General features: G+C 38.2%; 1 protein-coding gene and 2 long non-coding RNA genes across 3 annotated transcripts in view; 2 read left to right on the plus strand and 1 right to left on the minus strand.

The window, feature by feature from the left end:
* LOC129776278 (E3 ubiquitin-protein ligase MYLIP) overlaps positions 1 to 17,281 on the minus strand; it is a 46,845-nt gene extending 29,564 nt beyond the window's left edge. The window contains exon 1 of the mRNA XM_055781828.1: positions 16,636 to 17,281. Within this exon, the coding sequence (XP_055637803.1) occupies positions 16,636 to 16,722 (87 nt within the window). The 5' untranslated portion in view covers positions 16,723 to 17,281. The remainder of the gene's footprint in view (positions 1 to 16,635) is intronic.
* Positions 16,660 to 25,325, plus strand: LOC129776279 (uncharacterized). The gene is made up of 5 exons (XR_008743074.1): positions 16,660 to 17,452; positions 24,177 to 24,517; positions 24,574 to 24,620; positions 24,865 to 24,922; positions 25,108 to 25,325. It is a non-coding gene; the product is annotated as an uncharacterized LOC129776279 (long non-coding RNA).
* On the plus strand, positions 17,864 to 18,919 carry LOC129776280 (uncharacterized). Its single transcript, XR_008743075.1, has 3 exons — positions 17,864 to 17,994; positions 18,074 to 18,220; positions 18,284 to 18,919. It is a non-coding gene; the product is annotated as an uncharacterized LOC129776280 (long non-coding RNA).
* Positions 25,326 to 25,577: the final 252 nt, after the last annotated feature.

Below are 25,577 nucleotides of genomic sequence, written 5' to 3' on the forward strand. Positions count from 1 at the left end.
TTCATCTGCTTATTTTTACTTTTAATAACAACACTTTTCCTATGTAGTGGAATATTATAAGAAAAGTAACATGCATAAACAAAATCTGTGACGTCACAGATTTGAAAATCTTCCCACTTTTCATTTTCCATCTCGGATCGTACGGACTACGCAAAGCGAATGATTCATATTCAGCTAATGTAGCAGATCCTGATTTTTAAGTCCATTTTTAACGCTGCTATCCTTTGAAATATATAGCTGCCATACAAATGAAACACAAATTTCTGCATTACTCGGAAATTAACCAAGCAAACGAAACCAAAGTTGGCATGTGAAAGTTTTAGGGTGCAATAAATGTTTCTATGATGGTTAGACAGTCCTTCCCCCACTCAAAGGGGGGGCTGCCATACAAATGAAACACAAATTTCTGCATTACTCGAGAATTAATCAAGCAAATGAAACCAAATTTGGCATGTGGAGGTTTTAGGATGCAATAAATGTTTCTATGGTGATAAGATACTCCTTCCCCCTCTCTTAGAGGGGGCTGCCATACAAATGAAACACAATTTTTTGCATTACTCGGAAATTAATCAATCAAACGAAACCAAAGTTGGCATGTGAAAGTTTTAGGGTGCAATAAATGTTTCTAAGATGATTAGACAGTCCTTCCCCCACTCAAAGGGGGGGCTGCCATACAAATGAAACACAAATTTCTGCATTACTCGAGAATTAATCAAGCAAATGAAACTAAATTTGGCATGTGGAGGTTTTAGGATGCAATAAATGTTTCTATGGTGTTAAGATACTCCTTCCCCCTCTCTTAGAGGGGGCTGCCGTACAAATGAAACACAAATTTTTGCATTACCCGAGAATTAATCAAGCAAATTAAACTAAATTAGGCATATGGAAACTTTAGGGTGCAATGAATGTTTCTATGGTGGTTAGATACCCCTCCCCCTCTCTTAGGAGTGGCTGCCATACAAATAAAACACAAATTTCTGCATTACTCGAGAATTAATCAAGTAAATGGGCGGGACGAAGTTTGCCGGATTAGCTAGTTAATCAAATAAAAAGCATTGAAATAAAATAAAAAGCATTGAAAACTGGTATCTGCCCAGAACTGTCAGCCTGTCATTGAGTCGAAATTGATTCTTGATTTTAGCGCCAGTTTTAGAAAACAACCTTTTTGGCTGGAACTGATGTCAACATCTAGTCCTGTCAGCATCTGTACGGAAGTAAATCGTAGAAGAATCAGGCTTCGTCTTTGTATAAAATTCGGAATGAAAAAAAAAAACAATCTTCTAAATATCGATCCAAAATCGTGCAATCCTAGTGATTATCCTTCGCTCCTGTCGCAACGTGTTTTTTTTTCTACCGTTCTATTTATAAAGCAATTAATGGTCAGTTTTTTTCAGAACTAATTACCAAGGAGGAGCGACGTGATTAGACCAAGTGGAACAGGACATGGGGAGCACGGGGTGCTTTGTCCGACAAAGATGAAGAAGTGGTGGAACAATAATTGCATTCCTTCAAACATGTCGTTAAGAAGTCTGTGCTAAGCTTCACGAAGAATGTTCTGATTTTGTCCCAATTCCAAATGAGCCCTTTGCGGGAAACCTAGATTTTCTTCTAAGAAAACGGTTCCACCAAGAGCTTTTAGAAGTTAAAAAACGATGCTGCTCTAAATGAAACAACGAAACCAATCAGGTCACTTCACAGACGACAATTTCGAAGACAACACATTGGAAGCCATTGATGGCATTACTCGATGATCACCCATGTCAAACGCAAAAAGAGCTCGCTCCAGAATTAGATGTAATCCGTTAGACCATTTACCAGCGATAACATGTGCTGGGGATGTTTCTAAAGCAAGAAACTTGGGTTTCCTTTGTTAGACGGCGGTGATAATGGAAGCGGATAAGTGGTCGTACGAATTGTATGCAACAGTGAAAGTAAACAACTACATTGAGTTGTAGTGGTGTGGTTACATTGCTTCCCCTTTGCTTCGTTCGAATTCGCCAGCTTCAATCGAACAAAATTGTTCGTTTCTCTTCGTGAGTTATCGTACAATCAAATTTCGTGCGTACTCCGGGCCAATGTTACTTAGCCTTATGGTTCGAAGCAATGAGTCGTTTAGAGTCAATTTTTGTCTAACTGTTCCAGTGGCATAGAATGGCTTTGGAGAGCAACCATATGATAAGGTCTTGGCATCAAATGATAACTTAGTCTATTAGCTACAACTTCTTCTTCTGTAGGATCATTGTACCACTGCGACCATTAGTTGATCTATTGTAGTGCACTCCAGTTTGCTATGTATGCAGTATCAGTTCGTTCCTTCACTTAGGGAATAAGTGATAGTCGTCCCAGGACTTTGCACATCCCCTCACGAAGGTATGACTTCCTTTTTGAAATCCCTTACCTTACTTCCTTTTTGAAATCCCTTACCTTTTTTGGTTCATTGCAGAAAAGACAGATCATCATCTGTCACATTTCCGATTTGTTAAGGTGATACCTGCTCGGACAGTGTCCGGTCAATAGACCGGTTAATGTACTCAAATCTGCCTTATTCAATCTGAATAGGTTGCGTGTCATTCTGTTACAAGGTGTAATGAACAATTTGGATTGTCTTGGTGTTGATAGAGCCCTCCAGTTGGCTTCAATCATTGATATTTCCCAGGTTTTGAGCTCAGATTTCATGCATGATGTAGATAATCCACAAAATGACTCAGGCCTGTCGAATTTAGTTGAAGATCTTAATCTTGCTAAGAGATCGGCTTTTTCATTACCTTCTATACCGCAGTGATCAGGCACCCAGTATAGATTAACTTCGCTAGTAGCAACTAATTGTTTTAAGTGTAGAATACATTCCCAAACAAGCTTTGACTGACATGTGTATGCTTTTACTGCATTAGGAGCTACTTGGATATCTGAGAAGATACAGATATTGGCATAGCTGTATATTCTAGCCAAACAAATATTTGTACATGTTAGAAGCTTGTATTTCTGCTTGTAAAAACTGTAGGCCACTGCTCCATTGGAATTGACATGTCCGTAGATTTACCGATTTTAGATCCATCGGTATAAAACACGAGTGATCCTGGACGAGTTTTGGGACCACCTTCTTCCCATTCGTTGCGATTGAATTCAATCACTTTGAAGGGAACATTGAAGTTAGTCTTTGTTTCCATCCAGTCTTCATCCATGCTTCTATAGTAAGTGTTCAGTTGAAAATCTTTCAGGATTTGTAAATGTAAATTTTTCCGCTTCAAATTGCACATATAGGTGCAAGAGTAGAAGGTATAAAAGAGCATCTGGGGCTTTGGAGGGTGCGCTGGGCATTGCTCCAGTTATTGATAGCTACCACTTACTACCAATTCCATTCAATTTTGTATAACTTTATTCGGCAATCAGTTCGGTTTCAAGCAACTATGTGCGGAAAGTACATAACCTAACAAAAAATAAAACCTAATAAAATGCAAAAATGTGACATTTCCTCCATATTTCACCATTTCCTCATTTTTTGAACCACTCAAAACACTACGAGCATTCGATGAGTTTCTGCAGCAGTTTTCTTCAAATGTAGCGTAATGCTGATCGTAAATTGTAGTTTCTAGGCACAAAAGTCGACATGTTCAAAGCTCCTCAAACCAATGCTGCAGAGTAAAGCTTGTTTTGATTAGATTTGAAATCTTTTACTCGATGTCAAGACAAGACGGTGTTGCCAGTACAGCATTATGAGTTAGAGCCATGTGTTGAAAATTCCCGGTTTCGTATATTTATATACATTGTTTTAAACAAGGTTAATCAGACAAGCGTACTGAACTAAACTTTGCGATAGAATACCAGAATCATTCAACCTGTTTCTGAGACAAGGGCCTAATCTCTGATGGGTACCATCAGATGGGCTGAAAATTCCCGAGATTTTTCAACAGATGGCGCCACTAAAATGAACAAGATTCATCTCGAGAGGTTCATCTGTCACTAGCTTCTGTGTAATATTTCATGACATTTTTGTTATTTGTTCACAAACTACAGCTGCTTAGGTGTCACTATCTATGCATTCGTATAAAAAATGGAAAAAGAGGATTATCGTATTTTGATCAAACATAAACTGACCAGACGTCCCGCGTTACGCGGGACAGTCCCGCATTTTAACAAAATGTCCCGCGTAAGATTTCGTCCACGAAACGTCCCGCATTTGGCAAAAGAAACGAAAATGTCCCTCGTTTCTGTGATATTTCAATATCAAAATTTGATCATGTTGATTTTCTTAAATGGATGAACCTCAAAAAAAACTTTTATTTGGCAGACTGTTCAAGAGCGCTTCTAATGTATCCAAAGATTGATATGTTGAGCTAGTTTCATCGCACCGACATTGGGCTTTTTGTTTAGAGAGTATCAACTTGAAGCGACAGCAACCAAATTGATGAAAATGATTTTTATGAAAGTCCCCTATTGATTCGCAGGGACTAACGTAAGTCAGACGAAAAGTTCATCTTTGGTCCCCTATCTCGGTCAGGGTTTAACGTTTTAAATAAGCCGGAAGAACTAGTGTATACTCGACAGGAAGAGGCAGAGTTGTTTGATGAAGTAACGTAAATGAAGCGCTGGGCGTTCTTACGGAAGTTGAACCATGGTGCCATTGGCCGGAACCGATGAAAAGATGTATATAGGCGTGTTATTTTACCTTTTCGTGGCTTTGGTGGCCGTCTGTCCCTCTATTTTGGCCATTCGCCCAAAAGTTTTCTATCGGGCGCAGCTGGGGAACGTTGGGAAGGTTGATGGTCTTCGCGACAATGTTTATCTCCAGCCGATCCATCCTCCAGTGATCTTTTGGCATAATGTTCTGATCCCAGGTTCGGCATAAAGACCACATCAACTTCTCAACTCCGGCAAGTATTTTATATCTCCTCATTCACCATATGACTCGAAAGAAGAGCGGCTTGGACAATCTCTTCACGTCTGTCAAAGAAGGACCTTCTTCGAGAACTTGATGTGAATGATATAGTCGACGTCATCGCTTACCTGGGGAACGTTAAGTACCCGGTCCCCTGCCATTCGTTGAATTCTAGTCTCGTCTTTCATTATGAGTACGAAAAGAAGTTTTTCCCTCCTTCGCCGGAAAGAAGTTTTTCACCAGCACCTCAAGCTACTCCTTCTGGGTGATCGCCTGCTGCTCAGATACGGCCGGTCTCGTCTGACGCTTCCGCATAAAAATGTCCATTTAGGCCAGATTCTTCTCCACCGTTTGGCCGGTTGCTTCGATCTCCCGGCTCAAGGAGCGGCGAAGAGATGATATTGTAAATACCAGATCGGCTATATCTGGCGGACACAAAGTGCCTCAGAATGTCCAACTCCTTCGCTGTGGGGTGGAGCTTGCAGTATGGAAAAATTTTCAAGTTGCTTGACAGTGCTGCTGCTGCGAATCAACATCCTTGAATCATTTTTGTTGTAGACTTAATAAACGTAAGATTTAAAGAAAATTTGTTCCTATAAATTAAATTTCATCGCCATCCGAAATTAGCTCATTTTTATGATTGCATAAGTTAACACTAAAATCGATGAAAAATGAAATGGAATTTTCGAGTATTACATTCGGTAATTTGAAGAAAATTGTAGAATTTGAATCGTGCTTGCCAGGCTTAAATGCTCTGATTGAGCGAGTGATTTTTGGGCGTAAACAAAATCAAAACCACCGAAAAATCACAACTGAGTGCTGATACTCAGAAAGAAACAAAACTGATCAGTTTAGACTCGCTAAACTATAGTTTATGATCACAAAACGTATATACATAACGTTTTGTTTGTTGTGTCCCGCGTTAGACCTCTGACCATCTGGTCACTTTAACCAAACATTACTTTTGGATGGGAAAAATTCCTGAACAATCAATGCAGTGATTTACTAAATGTTATTCCACTTCTGCTCCTTCGAGAATTGAAGTTACGCGAGTTACCTGAGGCTGTAGGCATTTCAAAAGAACAAGTGGGATACATTTGGCACGACATTTTGGACATAAAAAAAGCTATCCGCGCAATGAGTGCCGCGTTTGCTGACCGTCGACCAAAAACAGCGGTGCGTTGATGATTCAACATCCGGTTTGGCGTTGTTGAAGCGTAATCGAGCGGACTTCTTCCGACGATTTGTGACAATCGATGAAACGTGGATCCATTACCACACTCCTGGGTTCAATATGCAGTTTGTCGAGTGGCATTGAGGTATATTTCGAAGATTTAGATGTTTCGTACTACAGAAGGAGAATCGAAATGTTGAGGAATAAATACAGCTTTGCCCAAAAAAACGATTGTTTTCATTAAGAATCGTGGGACTTTTCAACTCTTGTAGTACGTGACAGCTTGCCTAATCTGGCCAAAATTTCACAGGTATTTGGTATAATTTGATCCAATCTAATGGTAATTTTCCATTTCGTACATGGTAGATTCAGTCAAACCGATCTAATGAAAAACGTCTGAAAAGAACAACACTTTCAAAAAAAATTACTACCAAAACACCATCAGTGGCACAATTTTAAAATAAAAAGAAAAGTTTCGAACGACTAGAGCTTAATGCCTCTTTTTGTTTGTTTTTAAAAGGATTTAAATTATGAAGTTCATCCGCCTCTAAGAGCTCTATGGGTGTATTTTATTCTTTTTGCCGTAGGGTTGATTAGAGCTCATGATTCTCCATAGTTTTTGTAGACTGTTAGGTATTTCCACGTCACTTGCTCGACTGATATTGCGGTGTATCTTGTTCAAAGATAATCATCGTCACGTAATCCCACATATACTATGCGATCATGAATATCGGACACAACCCTTTAACTCTCCAATTCTTTCAAATTTTCAACTTGTTTTTGATAGCAACAATTGTCCTATTTGGGGTTTGTTATTCAATTGGACTACTCAGCTGCTCTTTGTGTGAAGTGGACTCTAAAATACGACACGAGCGCCGCGCACAAAAACATATAGGGAAATGATATTCACGGACTCGTTACCACCGTCTAATTAACAACACGGGGAATTCATTAGCCTCAGGCGAGCACGCAACAATAGAAATGCAGCCTAATGCAAATGTAACGAGCAAGTTTGTTGGCAGAAAAAAAAATAGTCATAGGTTATAGGATATGTTACCCAACTCACGGTTCCATCACGTGAAAGTGTGTCTGGAGAGTTTCAGCAGCAGTATCAATGTCACGAGATGCTCGTTTCCTTGCCCCCACTCTCATCGCTCTAGCTATTGCTGAATTTCTGGCCGTTTGCTGTTTCCCCGGGGGTCGTTTGACGACACGACACAAATGATGATTACTTGAATACACGACAAGGCTAATTGGATATCGTGAACATTTTTTCCGCCTTTCAATTCAATACGAAATATTACAGCAACACGGTTCGGAAACTGATTTGAGATGAGGTATGAATAAAAAGATATAATGTGACCGTCTCTGTACTTTCCCTGCTGCTCGCAGGTTGTAGCCGAGAAGCTGAAGCTGTAGAAATTTATTTCACTTCGAGTAAATTTGCTGATTGCACTTAGCCGTCTCCACGTGCCGCCAAATCCGCCGCCAAATCCGCCGCCCCCCTCCACCCGACGACAATCATTGCCTCGCGTATAGCAGCAGCAGTTTTGCGAGAAAACTTCGCCAGCTGAAACTACACACAGTTTCACGGTGGAAATAAAGAATTGGACTTTGATCGCTAGGTGATCACTCGCTTGCCATGTGCTCACGTATATATCCCACAGCGCACTGCAGGCGAATGCGAATAGTAGCAAAACAAATAAAAAAAACACAATTTCTCTGTTTCCTTGGCCCTGCGTCTCGGCCACCCGCTCCGTTGCTATCCCCGCGATATCTAGCTCTGCTGCTGCTGCTGCGGCTCTGGGTGACCGGAATAAATCGCCACAGTAAACAACTGCAACAGAAACAACCGCTTAGAAAAAGTGTAGTAGGCTAGAAATATTTGGCGCGGGAAAAACATCATGTGCCTCACATTTCTATTATAAATTTATTCTCTTGTTCTCGTTTTTCGAAATTTATTCTGAGGACAATGTAATGGGGACGAAGTCCCCATTTGGCGAGGATAAGGAATCGAGGCGGCCCATGCCGCCAAGATGACGCAATCCGAGTCCACCGCCGACCCGCCGTCGGAAGCGGCGGTGTCTCGCACGCAAACCTGGGATCCACTGATTGCCCGGTTAGTTTGAAACATAGGATACGATCCTTTAGCAATGTCCGACCGAGCTCTAGCGAGCGTCGGACGGTATACGTCTGCCCGGGGCGTTACGTTTGCCTGGGGCGATACGTTTGCCCGGTTAATTCTTGTTTTGAAATACAATACCGCGCCACAATATTTATAGCCTACTACACATTTTATAAGCGGTGGTTTCTGTTGCAGTCGTTTTCTGTGGCGATTTATTCCGGGAACCGCGGCTCTGTACGAACCGAATGTTTTGAATGTTGATCGCCCAAGCGGCGGACTTGTTTGCGATTCATACATTTTAATCGTGCCTCTTCCAACTCTTCCTCCTTGCGGGGGATGTGGTTCTGTGGATCAGGGCGAATGCGGTGGAGTTTTTTTCATTGCTGCCCTGCTAGAGGGTGATTTATTTTAATGCACTTTTTATTCCCTCCCTCGCATCGACGCTTCCCTGTTCGTGTGGCGCACCACACATACTCACTGGATTAACTCGTTCGCTTTGTGGTAATGTTTGAATAATCTTATTTTTCATGCAATGCTCCTTCTCGGAGATGTGGGAAACTTCACGGTTCAGAATAGAGTACAACCGAGACTACCGTAGGCAGCACAAATTTCAAGGCAAGGCGGGCTGTTTAGCTGGCTGCCGGTTGGCTACGTGCCTGAGAGCATGTGCAACGCTACAATTCTACTCTAAGGCCATATGATTGATTGGCTGGCATCTCGTGCACAAACACCGCTGGGGTCGACAACTGTAACGGAATCCGTTCGCCATTGACAAAGTGCCTCTCATTCCTAATCTAATCCGAGGAAGTAATCCTCGCTGCTGCTGCAGCTGATAAGATAAGCGAGAGCAGAGTAAACGGTAATCGGTTTTCATGTTTTGCACTTCCCCTCCGATGCAACCGTTTCCCGGATGACCATTTGCACTCGCACTGGCAAAGCAGTTTGTGACAAAACACCGTCGGGTGTCAGCGCAGAGCGCTAAGTGGCAATCAACACTCCCAGTTTGCGATAAGTGTTCGCTGGACTTTGTACCGAGCCCATTATTCCATTATTTTCACGACCACTCAGCTGGCGCGTGCTTTGGTGGGCGGAAATGTGTTTAGTTGGAAACGGAGACGCAGCGTTGCCAATGTTTCAGTTAAAACTGGATTCTCTCAGTTTTTTACTTCTCGATCCAGTCATCCAGCTGAATTCTAAAAACTTCCAGTTTTTTAATATTATCAAGTTTTTTTACAGTTTTTTATATGTGTGTTTCTGATTTACCCATTTTATGCAAAATAATTTGCAATGTATAAATATTATTCTTTCCTCCACCAAAGGGTAAACAAAATCTAGACATTTATCGTTCGATCGATTCAAAGTGTATTTACCTGGGATCGATCTTTCTTTTTCTTACAAACTCAACTCTGTGTTATCTTTCTCCTGTTTATACTTCCGAATTCAATTAGGTTAGCGCGCAGTCCTAACCTTATTTTATATTTGTCATATCGTAGTGTTATGCAGCAATTCCAAATGAAATCGTCCTAAAAATGCAGATTTTAAAAACTTGTATTTTTGATTCCAATGAAAGTGTGTATTCCGTTTGGGTTGGAGGAAATATGAGTTTTTCACAGCAATTGGGAATTTTTTGACTCAAGCGTAACTTTTGAATAGGGCGTATCGATTTGAGTAAGAGAAATCTTTGATAATTTATATCTCAAAAACTATGAGTCGTACCGAAATAGTGTCTTAGAAAGAGTTATAGAGTATTGATGGTTGAATATGAAAAAAATGTACACTGAGAAAAAAAATAGTATTCTTTTTTTTATTTACAAAATAAAAATTCAATTTGCAATATCCAAAATACATATTTTCAATTTTTTTTATTTTTTCATACAAAATAGAAGTTATGCAGAAAATTTAGCAAATGGGCCCAAGATGGTAAAACTAATTTTGACGAACTTTGTGGAACACCGAATTTTTAGAAATTTTCGAAACTTCGAATTTTTGTATGTTAACAATCATTTTTAGCCACGAATTATGAATCCTGATGTGATTTAAAACAAAAAAGGTTATTATCAATCTCCTTCTAAATGTAGCCATTCTCGAAATATTAAAAAAAATATTTCTAATTTATTGTCTTTTTTATAGTAAATAATCCCTTTGAATATGTTTGTCGTGTTATACCGTCATGTTCATGAAATTTTATGAATTTGCTTATAATTGCCAACAACTTTTCCAAATACATCATCATGGTTCATTTTTTGACTCAAGCGTAACTTTTGAATAGGGCGTATCGATTTGATTAAGAGCAATCTTTGATTATTTATATCTCAAAAAATATGAGTCGTAAAGAAATAGTGTGTTAGAAAGAGTATTGTTGGCTTACTTTGAAAAAAATACACTGAGAAGAAAAATTAGTACTCTTTTTTTTTATTTACAAAATAAAATTTTAATTTGCGAAAAAAAATATGTATTTTTTATATTTTTTTCTATTTTTTCATATAAAATAGAAGTTATGCAGAAAGATTTTATGAATTCGCTTATAATTTCCAACAACTTTTCCAAATACATCGTTATGGTAAAGACATATGTTTAGGAGTTACGTTACGAAACATTCGAAGACATGTGGGTTAATACAAAACGTAGCGAAACTAAAAAAATCTTTTTTATCTTAATACAAACTTCAATCAATCAAAAAAATTGTTGGAAATTATAAGAACATTCATAAAATTTCATGAACATGACGGTATAACACGACAAACATATTAAAAGAGATTAAAGTAAATAATAAAAAGATTATAAATTAGAAATATTTTTTTAAATATCTCGAGAATGGTTGCATTTAGAAGGAGATTGATAATAACCTTTTTTGTTTTAAATCACATTAGAATTCATAATTTGTGGCTAAGAATGGTTGCTAACATACAAAAATTCGAAGTTTCGAAAATTCCTAAAAATTCGATGTTCCACAAATTTCGTCAAAAATAGTTTTACCATCTTGGGCCCATTTTTGAATTTTTCTACATTACTTCTATTTTATATGAAAAAATTGAAAAAAATATAAAAAAATACACATTTTTTTACATCGCATATCAAAATTTTATTTTGTAAATAAAAAAAAGTGTACTAATTTTTCTTCTCAGAGTATATTTTTTTCAAATTAAGTCAACAATACTCTATAACTCTTTCTAAGACACTATTTCGGTACGACTCATATTTTTTGAGAAATAAATTATCAAAGATTTCTCTTACCCAAATCGATACGCCCTTTTTAAAAAGTTACGCTTGAGTCAAAAAATTCCCAATTGCTGTGGAAAACTCATAAAACTCTAACCCAAACGGAATACACACTTTCATTCGAATCAAAAATAGTCATGTTTGGTCATTTGTCGATTTCATTTGGAATTACTCTATGTGAAAATATACTGTTTTTCAGTCGTGTTTCATCTGTCTCATTGACTTCTGCGACAGACGATGCGATTTTCATGTTTTTCTTCTGGTGTTTAATGAGCTCATACCTGTTTATGTATGTCTGAAACTTTGTAAACAAGTATTGGTAAGCTTGATCAGCTAGATAGTAGGTGTGATTACTAATAAAAGCAGATGAACTGTCAACTACTGGCGATATTGTTGCATGCGAAAGTTTTTGCGAGTTTTCAAATGGAATTCAACTCGTTTTTAAAAGTCAAACATTGTGTGCCATCTAATCAACTGAAATGGAATGCAATTATCAAGGTAAGCAGAGAATATTTTAATGAAAAAAAGGTTTGATTCTAATAATACTCTTTATTTTTTTGCCGTAATTCTTAAACGAGCAGTATTCGCTGAGTGGAACGGTATACAAACTTGAAGCTTGGTCGAAACCATCCCGAATGGGTTATTTGAACTGATTGAGAACTAAAGAATCAGAAACATATTGCAACTCATGCGAAATTGATGTTAATTTTGTAAGGTGGTGAGAGTTTTTTTCGTCTAGAATGTTCCGCGCCTTAACAAAACAATAATGTATAAATGGCCAGTCCTATAAACGTTATTATATCGTACACTATGTACATAATTTCAACCGAGTGGCTCTAATGGTATGACACGTAGATTCATACACCACACGAAGCTTCGATGGAAATATCATTGCTCAAGCATTAGATTGGGTGAAAAAAATTCAGATAAATCAAAGCCAATCTTCTAAAAATAAAAAGGGTTTCACAGGATCCAATTTTCTTCCAGTTTTTTTAAATGCACTCTTACAGTTTTTTGAATAATATTTTTGGCAACCCTGCCGAGACGAGACATGACAACTAGCTTCTTACTCTTCTTTTTGCTTTTTTCTTCGAACAAGTGCGAACAACAGGGATGTCGATCCACGCAAGATGCCAAGTTCCTGGACATGATAAGGTTTCTGATGATTGTATTTCTACATCCGTAACATAAGTTTTTCATATAAAACATTCTACGAATAGTTACATTTGGATGATGTAGAGCAATGGTACTCAACCTTTTTTCCAGGGGGGCTACAAACACGTGTTAATTATGATATCGCGGGTTGTAAAAATGTGAATAAAGAAGAGTGCAGATTTTAAAATTTACTTTCAGAATTAACACGTACTGTTAGCTGCTTGCTGTCTAGAGCGACACTGAAACTTCAAATTTATTGAAGGAGTTTCTCAGTACAGTTTAACCAAATTAAATTTCCAATGCTCTGAAAAGCAACGCTCCAAAGAACACGGCATCGACAGCAACCGTTGCATATAAAATTTTCAGTATCAGTTTTTTCAGGATCTTGAAAAAGATTAACGAGTTTACGTAGAAGCAGTTGAAGATAAGTGACTCATGATTGATTCTTGTTCTCGCGAGAATATTACACGAGATTTGTGTTCTTATTGCCAATGAACATAGCGCACTCAGTATATATCATAAATGTTATTTTCGTGCCAGACAAAGTGCGGCCCGTGGCGATTACATGTGTTCCCCCGTGTTTCTTCTATTTCTATTTGATAACCAGTGGTGTCTCGTCTGTCTGTTCGAACTGTTCATATGACAGGTAGACATGGATGAAAAATTATCGAAGATAATTTATTTGTAACTCAACACTACGAAATAACCATTATTGACTACCGTGTTCAAAACGTTCTTTTGAATCCGCCGTTATTCAAACACTTTTCTGCAACTTCAAGCGCGACAGGGCAAACGCAGTCAGCTATGCATGAAGCTATCACTATTACTAATGCGTCGTCTTGCGTAAAAATGACATTTCAGGTTCAAAGTTTCTTGCTGAACGAAGCCGATAGAAAAAATGAGTGGGTTATATCTATGATATAACCGCAAGGTTCACGTGGAACTACCTTAGCTGAGCAATCATTCGTTTGTATTGATTAAATTCTTGATTGAATGAAACAGTTTCCAAATTCAATTGAGTTCAATATATTTGCTCTGTGAGTGAAAAAAATGAACAAATGCCATGTAAAGTCAATTCATTTATTGTGATTGATTGTTCTTCGTTACAAGTAAATTTAATGACGGACCTTTTACGTTTGGTATGATCACTAGAACAAAATATATGTACGGAAGAATTATCAAACGTTTGATGAACCAGCCTAAGGCTGAAAATCTTTCCAATAAAGACAAAAAAAAATATCAAACGATTATTTTATTTTACATTTCCCTCTGAAGTTTACATCCCAAAAGTGTACATACTTCTCGAATCTCGAATTTGCTTGAAAGTGGGAAGTTCATTCGCTTCTAGTGGCTGCACGATTTTCCCAGGTTCCTAAGTTTAGAAGATCATGTTAGGACAGACATATTCCACTCTGCACAAAGGCAAGCGAGGACAAAAGTACTCGCAGTTTGCATTTATTTGCAGAGCTGATTTCCCCAGAAACCTCGGTTTTGAAGTCTGTGTTAGGGAAACACATTTCAATCGGAACAAAAATACCCCCGATTTGTATGAATTCGCAATGCCGATTTCCCCACGCTTCATGGATTTGAAGTCTGTGTTAGGGAAACACATTCCAGTCGGAACAAAAATACCCCCGACCTGCATGAATTTGAAATACCGGTTTCTCCAGGCACCCTGGTTTAGAAATCTCTATTAGGGAACACATTTCGGTGGGAATAAAAGCTCCCCCTACTTTCGTGTGTTCTTTTTCTTCTTTTTGGCTTTAAGAGGGTTTAAACTTTTCAGTTCACTCGCCTCTAGGCTCTTTCGTGTGCTTGCAATGCAGATTTCGCTGCTTGGTTTTAAAGTCTGTGTTAGGGAACATTTTTCGATGAGAACAAAAGTCCCCCTACTTTCATGTATTTGCAATGCCGATTTCTCCAAGGCTGCTTGGTTTTGATGGCTGTGTTAGGGAAACCGTAAATCGGGCCAATCAAAACGATGCAGTTAGGGCGTTTAGATAACGCCTAATATTTTACAGTTATTCAATTGTTTATCTAATGAAAAACAACATTTTGTTAGTTGCGATAGATGCGTAGAAATATTCCCTATCAAGTGATGCAAACATCTCTCCTATCCAGTACGAAATGTTCGAGCTATAAGCATTCGAAATATTTCATTTTTTCCTGCATGTTCTGTGTTTAGGTTTTCATTTTACCCTCCATATATTCCGGTTAGACGTAGTCTCACGTCAAAACACACACACCATTGTTGATTGAACAGGTAGCTCACTTGGACACGCGTCACCTCTGGTGATAACACAGTTGTCCGTCTGTGCCAGCTCTGCACTATGCATACTTCGCGCATATTCTGAGAACGCATTCTGAGGCGAGAAATGTTGCACGACAGCTCAAAACGTTGGCGAACCCAATATTTATCGTGCTTTCACACCCAGCCGACGACGTGCATCAACCCCGTTGACCAATCTTGATTTTGATGGACTTACTTATATCATATTTACAGATTTTGCTTTGTGATTTCACAATTATTTATGTTTTTTGTGATTTTAGTAGTTTGTTTTCGAAGCAGCTTGTGAGTTGAAATGAATCCGAAAATGGATGTCAATCTCTTCGTTCAGTCAGCAAAGAGGTGGTAACACTCAAATTCTTGCACCTGACAATCGACACGGTGCCTCTACCGATCAAAATTGCACCACTGTATGCGATATCTATCTTCCATTCCATCAGTATTAGGATTGGGCGTTTTTTAGAAAAAGATCTTGACGAATCGGTTTCCTAAACGGCGCAGGGATGGATCCAATAAATGTTTCAAAATTATTTCTTTATTCTATAGGAGAGCCGTCTTTTCTTTAAACGGGGAATGCAAACTTCATATTCCTATTCAATCATCAAATGCTAAGGTTGTGTAATTCACAACATGTTATCAATAAGATAGAAATGTACACGAATAAATTCGGCTCTGTTACAGCTGAAGTGCTAAATGAGCCTGAATAAAATAAACAGATGGGGTAAAAAAATCAAAGCCATTTAATTTGTTTGCTTGAGAAATAACGACCTTAAAGAATTTGTTCTCAAAACAGTGGTTTCGAATTTTTTTTTTTGCAAATCGAAAGTCTTTTTTTCAATTTATTTTTTATTTGTTGAAATAGAAAACTTGGCTTAGCGCCAGTTCTATAGAACAACCTTTCGACTGGAACAGATGTGACTTAAAACAGATGATTGTAACTAATTTTATGAACAAATGAAAATTCAAAAAAAAAAATACCGCAGGACTTTTTTGACAGCCTAATACTTTTGTTCTCTCAAAAATGAGTATGAACTTTCCGGACAACCCAATATGAGCTATCCTGGTTTTCCCTGATTTTTTTTACATTCCTCCTGATTTTTCAAAAAAATAGTTGGCAACCCTGGCCATGGGTATATTATGTAGAAGCTCATTTTCAACTATTATTGGCAACCCTTCAGAATTGACCAATCAGCAGCTGGCCCGAGTTTGACAGAAAAGTGGTCCGGAATCGACCTCTCCCTCCCTCTATTGTTTAATCTTGTCTCAGGTTGGAAATAGTGATAAAATCAGTAGTATCGTCTCACATCTCGCGACCGGAGCTGCACACGCTCATGTCGTGATATTTTGCCCCCCACACTCGCTGGGACAAGGTGTCAGCGTACTCTCAAATGATCACTCACCGCCAACCCCAAGAAGACTAGTATTTCTCGACGGTCCACTCTGATTGATGGTTCTCGGTTGCTCTGCATATAAGCTATTAATAGTGATCCGTTCATGGCGATACGATGCAAGACAAGCGAGGGGGGGTGAAAGAAAGAAAATGCACCGCGTAGAACGGTTGCTCTGGCAGGAAAGGGAGCGAACGAAAACACTTTGTTTACATCGACTGCTAGCAAAGCAACCGAGCAACCATCTATCTATTTGCAGAGAGACATGCTGGCGCCAATCGATACTCTGGTGTCAATTGACATAATTAGCAGCCGCTAGTTTATAAATTTAGAAACTACTTATTTCACCCGCGTACCGATCCAATAATAATTTTGCCACTTCCTTGAACAGCAAAAGTTTGGTTTGCTTACCTTCTCTAGGCATTCCTGGCTATTTTTCTTCGGATCGCATTGGACCGCCGAAGTCGTTCCGTTCGGTAGATTTATTAGACACCACATTTTTCTTCTTATTCTGCTGCTGTTGTGTTTATTGATAACGCCTGGCTATCTTATCAAGACGTCTTCTATTGACCAAATCGTCTCCGCTAAGCGCACTCCTTGCCTATTATCGTGACTCGTTTGTTGAACCTTCGCTCCGCTTCTTTTGTACACTCCGTTTCCAATTATGAGATCAAATAACAAAGCTATTTTTTCCAACTTTTCCTTCCTGACATGACTGACTCTATAAAGTCACCGTAGGTATGTTTCGTGACATTCTTCACTTTTTCCCGTTTATTTTCTACTCCACCAGTTCTGCGTCACGCAGTGGGATTGTATATTTTGTTTTTTGGTTTTCTTCTGGCTCACTGTCACTCTCCATTTACCACAACTTTTTCTCCTTTGTTTTTTTTTCGGGGAAACTAACTAACGCCGACAGCACTACTACTGGCCGCTGTGCACTTCACTTTCGATATTATTTTGCTAAAGTTGAACTGTTTGTACCGATAGAGACATCCGCCTTGCGCTGGCACATCCATACTCGATCGAATCTAGTGTGGGATTGTCGTTCAGCCGTACTGTCGCTTGCGAGTTTTAATTGAGGTCTTCTGCCCGTTTTCTGTGTGTTCGTGTTGTTTGCCTGCGATGTGGAAGATTACTGTAGTGTGGGTACGTCGGGTATACTGCTGTTCGTCAGAATAGAGTGAAAAACGATAGCATAGATTAAATACATCGAGGGCGACATCTGTTGGTAAGTAGACAAAAAGTAATTTGGTACAGTAACAGGTTACTGTCCGAGCAAATACCATCTCAAAAACATAGGTTTAGTGCAAGATGATATTTGTCGTTTTGACGTAGGACTACGTCTTTCATTTCTATACCGGGGTGTAAAATCAAAGTTTCGAAAACGAAAGCGTTAAGGTGGGACCAGAATGCCGCGCTATGCGTCGCGTTGCGAAAATTGTGCTTTGACAGTTTATTTTGAATATGTGTGTTTCCGTATAGTCGCCCACAATGATGCGTCGTGTCGTTAGCATCGTTGTACTAAACTCTGACATTTGTTCTAAACTGCTTGCGTCGAATATGTCAATGTGTTGTTTTTAAAAACATGGACACAACAAGAAAAAGATTTTCCCACGATCTGAAATTCGTTGAAAATGGAGTGTGAAACAAATCTAGTTGAATTTGTGAAAACAAACGAGTGCTTCAGGTCGAAGGAACATCGACTGTGTGAAACCAGCCACACGAGATAGAAAATTTGGACTGATATACCAAATGCACTGAAATAAGGAGGTAGGTTACAGTTGAACATTTTTTAAATATTAGGACATCTTATTTGATTTGTTTTTATGCTTTTATTTTGTGGTGGAAGTGTTGAAACGAAAGAGGAAGAGCCGTTACGTGATAGATATTCGCGGAATAAATGTGCTCCAAGTATAGGATTGACACTGATTGCAGCTTCATCATGGCAGTATTTTGAAGCATTAAAGATTTTGTAAACACTTGTCAGCAAATGAAGGTGAATAAAAGATATAGCTATAATGATATTTAATGTCTTAAATATATATTTTTTATATTGTAGGACTGCCAGCAACTACGACCCTGAACGATCAGTTCTCAGCACAAAAATATTGATCTTCGCGACATTAAGCTGATGGTGAAAACAATGCATGCAGCAAAACCTCCGAAACATGATTCATTCGCAAAAAAAAAACCTTGATGAAATAACCATACCGTTATTCATCTGCATGAGACTGTTGACCTCAGTGAGTCCTAAAATGATCACAATTGTTGAGGAATGAAAAAAAAACGCCATGTTATCGATTTTTTAATTTTTTATTCATAGTTATCTAGTTTAATTATCTATTATATAACCGGTGAGTGTGTCACGTAGCTTATACGAAGCCTTATTGGAAATGTTCTTATTTATATTTCTGCTGCTGACAAATCCATAAGAAGTATAACTTGAGCACACCATTCTCTCGAATTCATAGAACTTTCACAACCCTCTTCACTTATGAAGTTGTGAAGCGCCGTTGCGATTTTCTCCACCAGATGCATCGAAGTCAGGACATAATCGCGGTCTCTTTGTCGCATCAGCATACCAAAAATCCTATTCGCGTTTCTAGTTCCAAAGGCAAATTCACCATCTACGGTAGTCAGTGTCTCGCATATTATTTCATTATTTCAGGTAGTACGATGACGGCTGCTCTCCGATGTCGGTTCAGTCTTTTTCAGTTCCAATTTTTAAACTAGCTGTAATCTGCATACATAGAATTATTGAAATGAAATAAAAGATTCACTAGTTGATTGAATTTGTTGATTGTTTTACTTTGTTTTTGTTTACGTGAAAAGTGGCGATGCGAACGATACATTGTGATTACGAATCAACAGACTGCGTCAGGCAAACGCTTTAGTACAAAACGCAAGCAATGACAGCTGATGAGAAGCGACGCACAACGCGGCATTCTGTTTCCACCTTTACGCCGGAGACCGAGATTTTGAGTGTTAATAGCTCCTAAACAACTGAACGAAATGGTATGATAAACACTTCATTCGAAAGATAAAATGTCTACGCGTTCTATACTTGTTACTTTCTGATCCAAAAACTTGTTTCAATAGTCTTAAATTTGCTTTCAAAATAGGCTATTGAAATCACCAATGGGTATATAAGCGAGCGCCGCTCGGAAATCCACTCAGTTCTAATTGAACAGCGATTGGAGCATGTTGTCGCTGTTGTGGTGAAGCTCTTCATTTATCATGAAAGCGCGGATGAACGGTGTCACCAAGAGCCTGTTTGTGCACCTCAGGCCAGAAGGGAATCCATCAGGAGGAGAGTGATGCTACAAACGGTTCCCCGGGAAGATCTCGAAGCAGTCGCTACACACACACACACACACACACATACACGCACGAAATTCTTTCCGTTTGGATCGAGAAAGATCCGGAAAATAATCTGCCAGTTCCTCTAGGAATTTAAAAATACATTCATGTGAAAGAGTTTATTTGAATGTTTTCTATCCATGTAACACTGTGACCAAATATGTGTCAATCAAGTGCTATTAACAGATGGTTATCGAGTTAGCATTAACCACTGGTGGGCTTCCAGTATCGAGTAAAATGTGGAAATATCTAATCGTTACTGATAAAATGTCCACGCTTGTCCACGGAGAGGGGGGAGGGCGTATACACTGAGTCCACGTGGACAGGAAGATTATTTTGTTTAAACACAATCATCTATACATTCAAAATTAAATTAAATTGTACATGTTCAAGAATTTCAAAAATCGCCATATTTATCAGTAAATGAATTGAGCTGCCCAGTCAAAAGTTCATGTATTTTAACTCACGTAAACTGTGAATGACCAAGCTATTTCCTATGATCGAACTTTTTCATAGTAACGGAGTATGCTACAAAAATAAACAATTTCATAATTTTTGATGTTTTATGAAATGCGTAAATGGTTTTTTTATCTAGTACTAGCCAACCCGGCAAACTTCGTCCCACCCATTTACTTGATTAATTCTCGAGTAATGCAGAAATTTGTGTTTTATTTGTATGGCAGCCACCCCTAAGAGAGGGGGGAGGGGTATCTAACCACCATAGAAACATTCATTGCACCCTAAAGTTTCCATATGCCTAATTTGGTTTAATTTGCTTGATTAATTCTCGGGTAATGCAAAAATTTGTGTTTCATTTGTACGGCAGCCCCCTCTAAGAGAGGGGGAAGGAGTATCTTATCACCATAGAAACATTTATTGCATCCTAAAACCTCCACATGCCAAATTTGGTTTCATTTGCTTGATTAATTCTCGAGTAATGCAGAAATTTGTGTTTCATTTGTATGGCAGCCCCCCCTATGAGTGGGGGAAGGACTGTCTAATCATCATAGAAACATTTATTGCACCCTAAAACTTTCACATGCCAACTTTGGTTTCGTTTGATTGATTAATTTCCGAGTAATGCAAAAAATTGTGTTTCATTTGTATGGCAGCCCCCTCTAAGAGAGGGGGAAGGAGTATCTTATCACCATAGAAACATTTATTGCATCCTAAAACCTCCACATGCCAAATTTGGTTTCATTTGCTTGATTAATTCTCGAGTAATGCAGAAATTTGTGTTTCATTTGTATGGCAGCCCCACCTTTGAGTTGGGGAAGGACTGTCTAACCATCATAGAAACATTTATTGCACCCTAAAACTTTCACTTGCCAACTTTGGTTTCGCTTGCTTGGTTAATTTCCGAGTAATGCAGAAATTTGTGTTTCATTTGTATGGCAGCCCCCCCTTAGAGAGGGGGGAGGGGTCTCAAAATATCACGAAAACCTTCCCCGGTCCCAAAAACCCCTACATACCAATTTTCATGTCGATCGGTTCAGCAGTTTCCGAGTCTATAAGAATCAGACAGACAGACAGACAGACATCACTCCATTTTTATATATATAGATAGATAGATAGATAGATAATTTCCTATACATTTTATTATATTTCAAGAACAGTTAGCCATAGGATACTAATGTCTGTATAGTTTTTCATACAGAATAGCGCGTAAAATCATTCTTCCAGTGTTTTAATTTCGTCAATTTCTAGGAAACAATAGGGTAGAAGTACCTATCATCGCAATAGTACCAATTATGGTAATACGAGTGAGTTTTTTGTTAGTTTAGAAAGCATATCTTATTTTTAAAGGCTCTAATACGATTTTTAAACATCAGAAATCTCTTCTTTGTCGATTCTGTTACTTGATTCCTTGTGAAACATTGTTCTTACGTTGAAAAATTTAGTTTGAAAATATTCACCCCTATTCTGCATTCCGTCGGATTTGCATTTCGTTCGAAACTGCGATCTCGAACGAGTTATAATTTTGCTTTCCCTATTTCGAACGTATTGCTCATTTCGATCGAATTATTTCAAACTGTTCGAAAGAAATTCGTTTCGATAATTTATATTCATTACGAATTTTTATTTTTGTTTCGATAATTTATATTCATTACGAATGCATCATTTTGTTCAGCATAAAAATGGTCACCTTACGCAACTATCCTATATGTTTTGACATAATTAGCATTGGAGAAGATTACCCTTTCGTTTGATACTTACTTTTATTATTTGTATCACCAAAATCATACAAAACTGCACGATACAAAAGTATCGATTTTCATATATGTTTTCCTCACAAATACCAAACGTCAAAACTCAATGTCGTCGAATGGCAAAATAAGCAAAATAAACCTAAAAGACAGTTGTGCCGGGTGCTGAAATTTAAATTTATTTGAATTGTTCTTCGGTGTGAATAGAAAATAAGTGAGAAAATAAATTAGCCAAATGGATTCCGCCTTATTGTCGGTATTGGCAGTGTATGAAGAAATCGGAATACTTCGTTATAATCGACGGAATCTGCACACATCCGGTAATTTAATGGAGCTTTCAGACGATGCGTAAGTAAAATTTATTTGTCTCTGAATTTCTTAGATTTTTCATTATCGATTTTCCTCTACTATGCAGATTCATTAAAAGCTTTCGTTTGAATAAAGAGGCATTCCGATACGTTTTGGGGGAAATTGAACACGATTTTTCCAACACAAAGAAAAGTGGCATTCATGTTAAGGAAAAGCTGGCGGCGTGTTTGATATTTTTCGCTGAGGGAAACTACCAGCTTGGAGCGGGAAAAGATTTCCATATTGCGATGGCACAGTCCACTTTTTCTAAGGTGTTATCTGAAATGCTGAACATACTGGAGCGAAGATTATGTTCTAAGTGGATATCATTGGAAATGTCGGAAAATGAACAGCGACGTGTCAAGCTTTATTTCTAAGAGAAATCTGGAATTCCAGGAATAATCATGTGTGTTGACGAAATTTATTTATTTTATAATCGAAAGGGGTTCTACAGTCTGAACGTTCTCATTGTAAGTACAGCATGCATTAAATTAAAAAATTGTATTTAATTTTTTTTGGCATTATAGGTTTGTGACGATCAGCAGAGGATCCGTTTCGTTGATCCTAGCTTTCACGGATCTAATCACGATGCCCATATATGGCGAATAAGCCCTGTACGATCGTATTTCGAGCAGATGCATCGAAACGGCGGAACACAAACTAAAATACTGGGTAAACAAAATTGTTTAAATTTCCTAGATGTGCATGATAAAATTGTTTCCCACAGGTGATGCAGGCTACCCATCGGAATCATGGCTGGTAACGCCATTCAGAGCTCCGGAAGAAGGCAGTTTGGAAAGCGATTTCAACCAGAGGCATGCTTTAGGTCGAGGCATAGTCGAACGAACAATCGGTGTTCTTAAAAATCGGTTTAGATGTTTACTTGGAGCGCGACAACTACATTATACTCCTACAAAATGTGCTCAAATTGTGAATGTGTGCTGTGCACTTCATAATATATGTTTGGAATACGGATGCTCTCAGTAGGGGGCATATTTTGACGAGTCATATTAATAAATTTTTATTCTCTCCAATACTAGCAACTATCATCTATTTTTACTTTTTGTATGCGATAAATAAAATAATACGATTTGGTGATCTAATGTCTAAATCTTGTGTTTATTTTTATAATGCAATATTTGAATGTTCGGAAAAATGTTCTATTTGCATTTCTAATATTCATTTTTTAACCTCCAGCTTCTCTCGAGCGATTTTTTCCATTTCGCGGTTATGTCGATTTTGTTCTTTCAGACGATTTTTTTTCTTTGAGACCAGTATCTATTGAGTTGATTGCTTTGGCGAATTGGCGTTGGTAATGCACCATATCATTGAGGTTTTTGTTTGAAGTACCCAACAGCGATTCCATTTCCGAGTGAAATTTCTGTTGTTGTTCAATTTGTATTTGAACTAAATTGAGGGCAGATAGCCTAGGTCTCTTTGGTTGGGAGCATTGAGGAATAGCCGTATCATTCGCATCGTCGGACTCGTCAATTGAATCGCAACTTACATCTGCATTAACTTCGTTGTTTTTTCCCTTAGGTGTTCCTTGTGAAGAACAACCTGGTATTCCTTCTACGGTTTCCAACAGTCCAGTTAGCTGAACCGCTTGCTCCTCTAGCTCAGACAAATGTATCGTTCTGTTGGGTCCTCCTCCAGTTGCCCTTTGCTCTCTTTTGTTGTGAGAGAGTTTGCGCTTCAACGCTGATTTATAATCCGCCCACACCTGCCGGACATTAAAAGTGAAATACATATGTATTATTTCGGAATAGTTTCAGTAAATACCTTTTTCCATCCAGACCCGTCACGGATGGGTGGTCCCAAACTGTTTAATTCAGCAGCACAATCGTTCCAAAATGGTCCGGAGTTACCACGTATAAATCCTTTTGCGATGACGGGGTTCTTCTCCAAAAGCTGCACCAGCCGCTCAAACTGTTTCTTTGTTATTGTTATGTTTTTGGTTTTATCCCTGTGAATAGAAATTTGATTACAAAATCAATTAAAAGCAACCGATGTAAAACTTTACTTACATTTTTTTAGCAATCCGCAGTAAAAAAATATCGGGAGAAATTCGACTGCAAACCACCACTCGAACGAAATAAAGAAAGGGTTTGACATTCGAGTAGCGTCGAACGAAAGATCCCAGATTCCTATATTTTCGAGCGGTTATAAGCACAGTGTCGATCGAGTGACGAAAAATGCTACAAAAGTGCCGGAATTTTACCCCGCCTTGCCACCCGCAGACAGCACTGCCCTAAGCTTCTGCTATAATCACAATAAAACTACACGAATTGAGCGAATCGCTATCACAGCAGCCTTTTTTTTCCTCATTGAACTGTCAAAACACAACACAACAGTTTTTGGAAAGAGAAACGATTTTTGTAAGTATTAAAAATTGCTTTTATTTTCAGTTTAAACTCAATTTAATTCGTTTCAGATTGGCTTGATCACGCTCCCGAACTGCAGAGTAGACAGATAGGACAGGTGAGTAAGTTTATTTCACTGTTCTATCAGAAAAATCTGTTGTATTGGTCGGCAGAGACATAGAGACAGTTGAATTATTAAAATAATTGTGCCGGATAATTTTCCCGTATCCAGGGATGTGACCGGAATAAATATTTGTTATCTGATAACGAATATTTATTCCGGTAATATAATAAAAATAATATCGTTTCTATAGGCTATAATATTTTATATACATGTATACTATTTATTATTTTTATTTCAGGTTAATTTCACATTGCCTTTTATTGCTCCAGCTTCAACAGGCATCATAGTAAATACAGGTGAGTACAATGATTTATTTTTGTTGCATAGTTTTCATGTTTTTTGTTATGAACGGAATCGACTTAATAGTAAAAACGGTTCCTTGTTTCTGGTTTTTTCTAGACCAAGGAATCGTTTTTGTTATCGTTCCTATTATCTCTAACGTATAATGTACTTTCGTATTAATTATTTTATTTATTTTCAGGTTAATCCCGCATTGCCTTCCACCGCTCCACCGACAGCAGGCATTCACATCAATATTATTATATACTACACATACTTTTAACATGAATATATATTTAGATGTACATTATAAAACTAAGTGAATAACCGATAAGTTGATGATTGTATTTCAAGTTGCAATTGTATTTAAGTGTAAATTGCTTTTTCTAGAAATAAAATACATATTTTTTATCAACAGTATTTCTTTCATTACATTTTATTTTCATTTCCTTGAAAAGAAACAGAGCCATAATAAGCAGTTTTGCGTGTGGTCGACGCGGTGCCAGATTGGCCCAATGTTGGCTCATAAGTGGTTGTCAAATACGAAGGGTAGGTCGACAGAATCATTGCAAAATGGCACGATATCGGTACCGTTGTCGACACCATTTGTTGGAACCAATTTTGCACAACAAAGTAGACTGGGATGTTATACAATTCAAACCAAGCCCCGGG

The sequence above is a fragment of the Toxorhynchites rutilus genome, chromosome 3 (assembly GCF_029784135.1).
Source record: "Toxorhynchites rutilus septentrionalis strain SRP chromosome 3, ASM2978413v1, whole genome shotgun sequence".
Taxonomy (NCBI): Eukaryota; Metazoa; Arthropoda; class Insecta; order Diptera; family Culicidae; genus Toxorhynchites; species Toxorhynchites rutilus.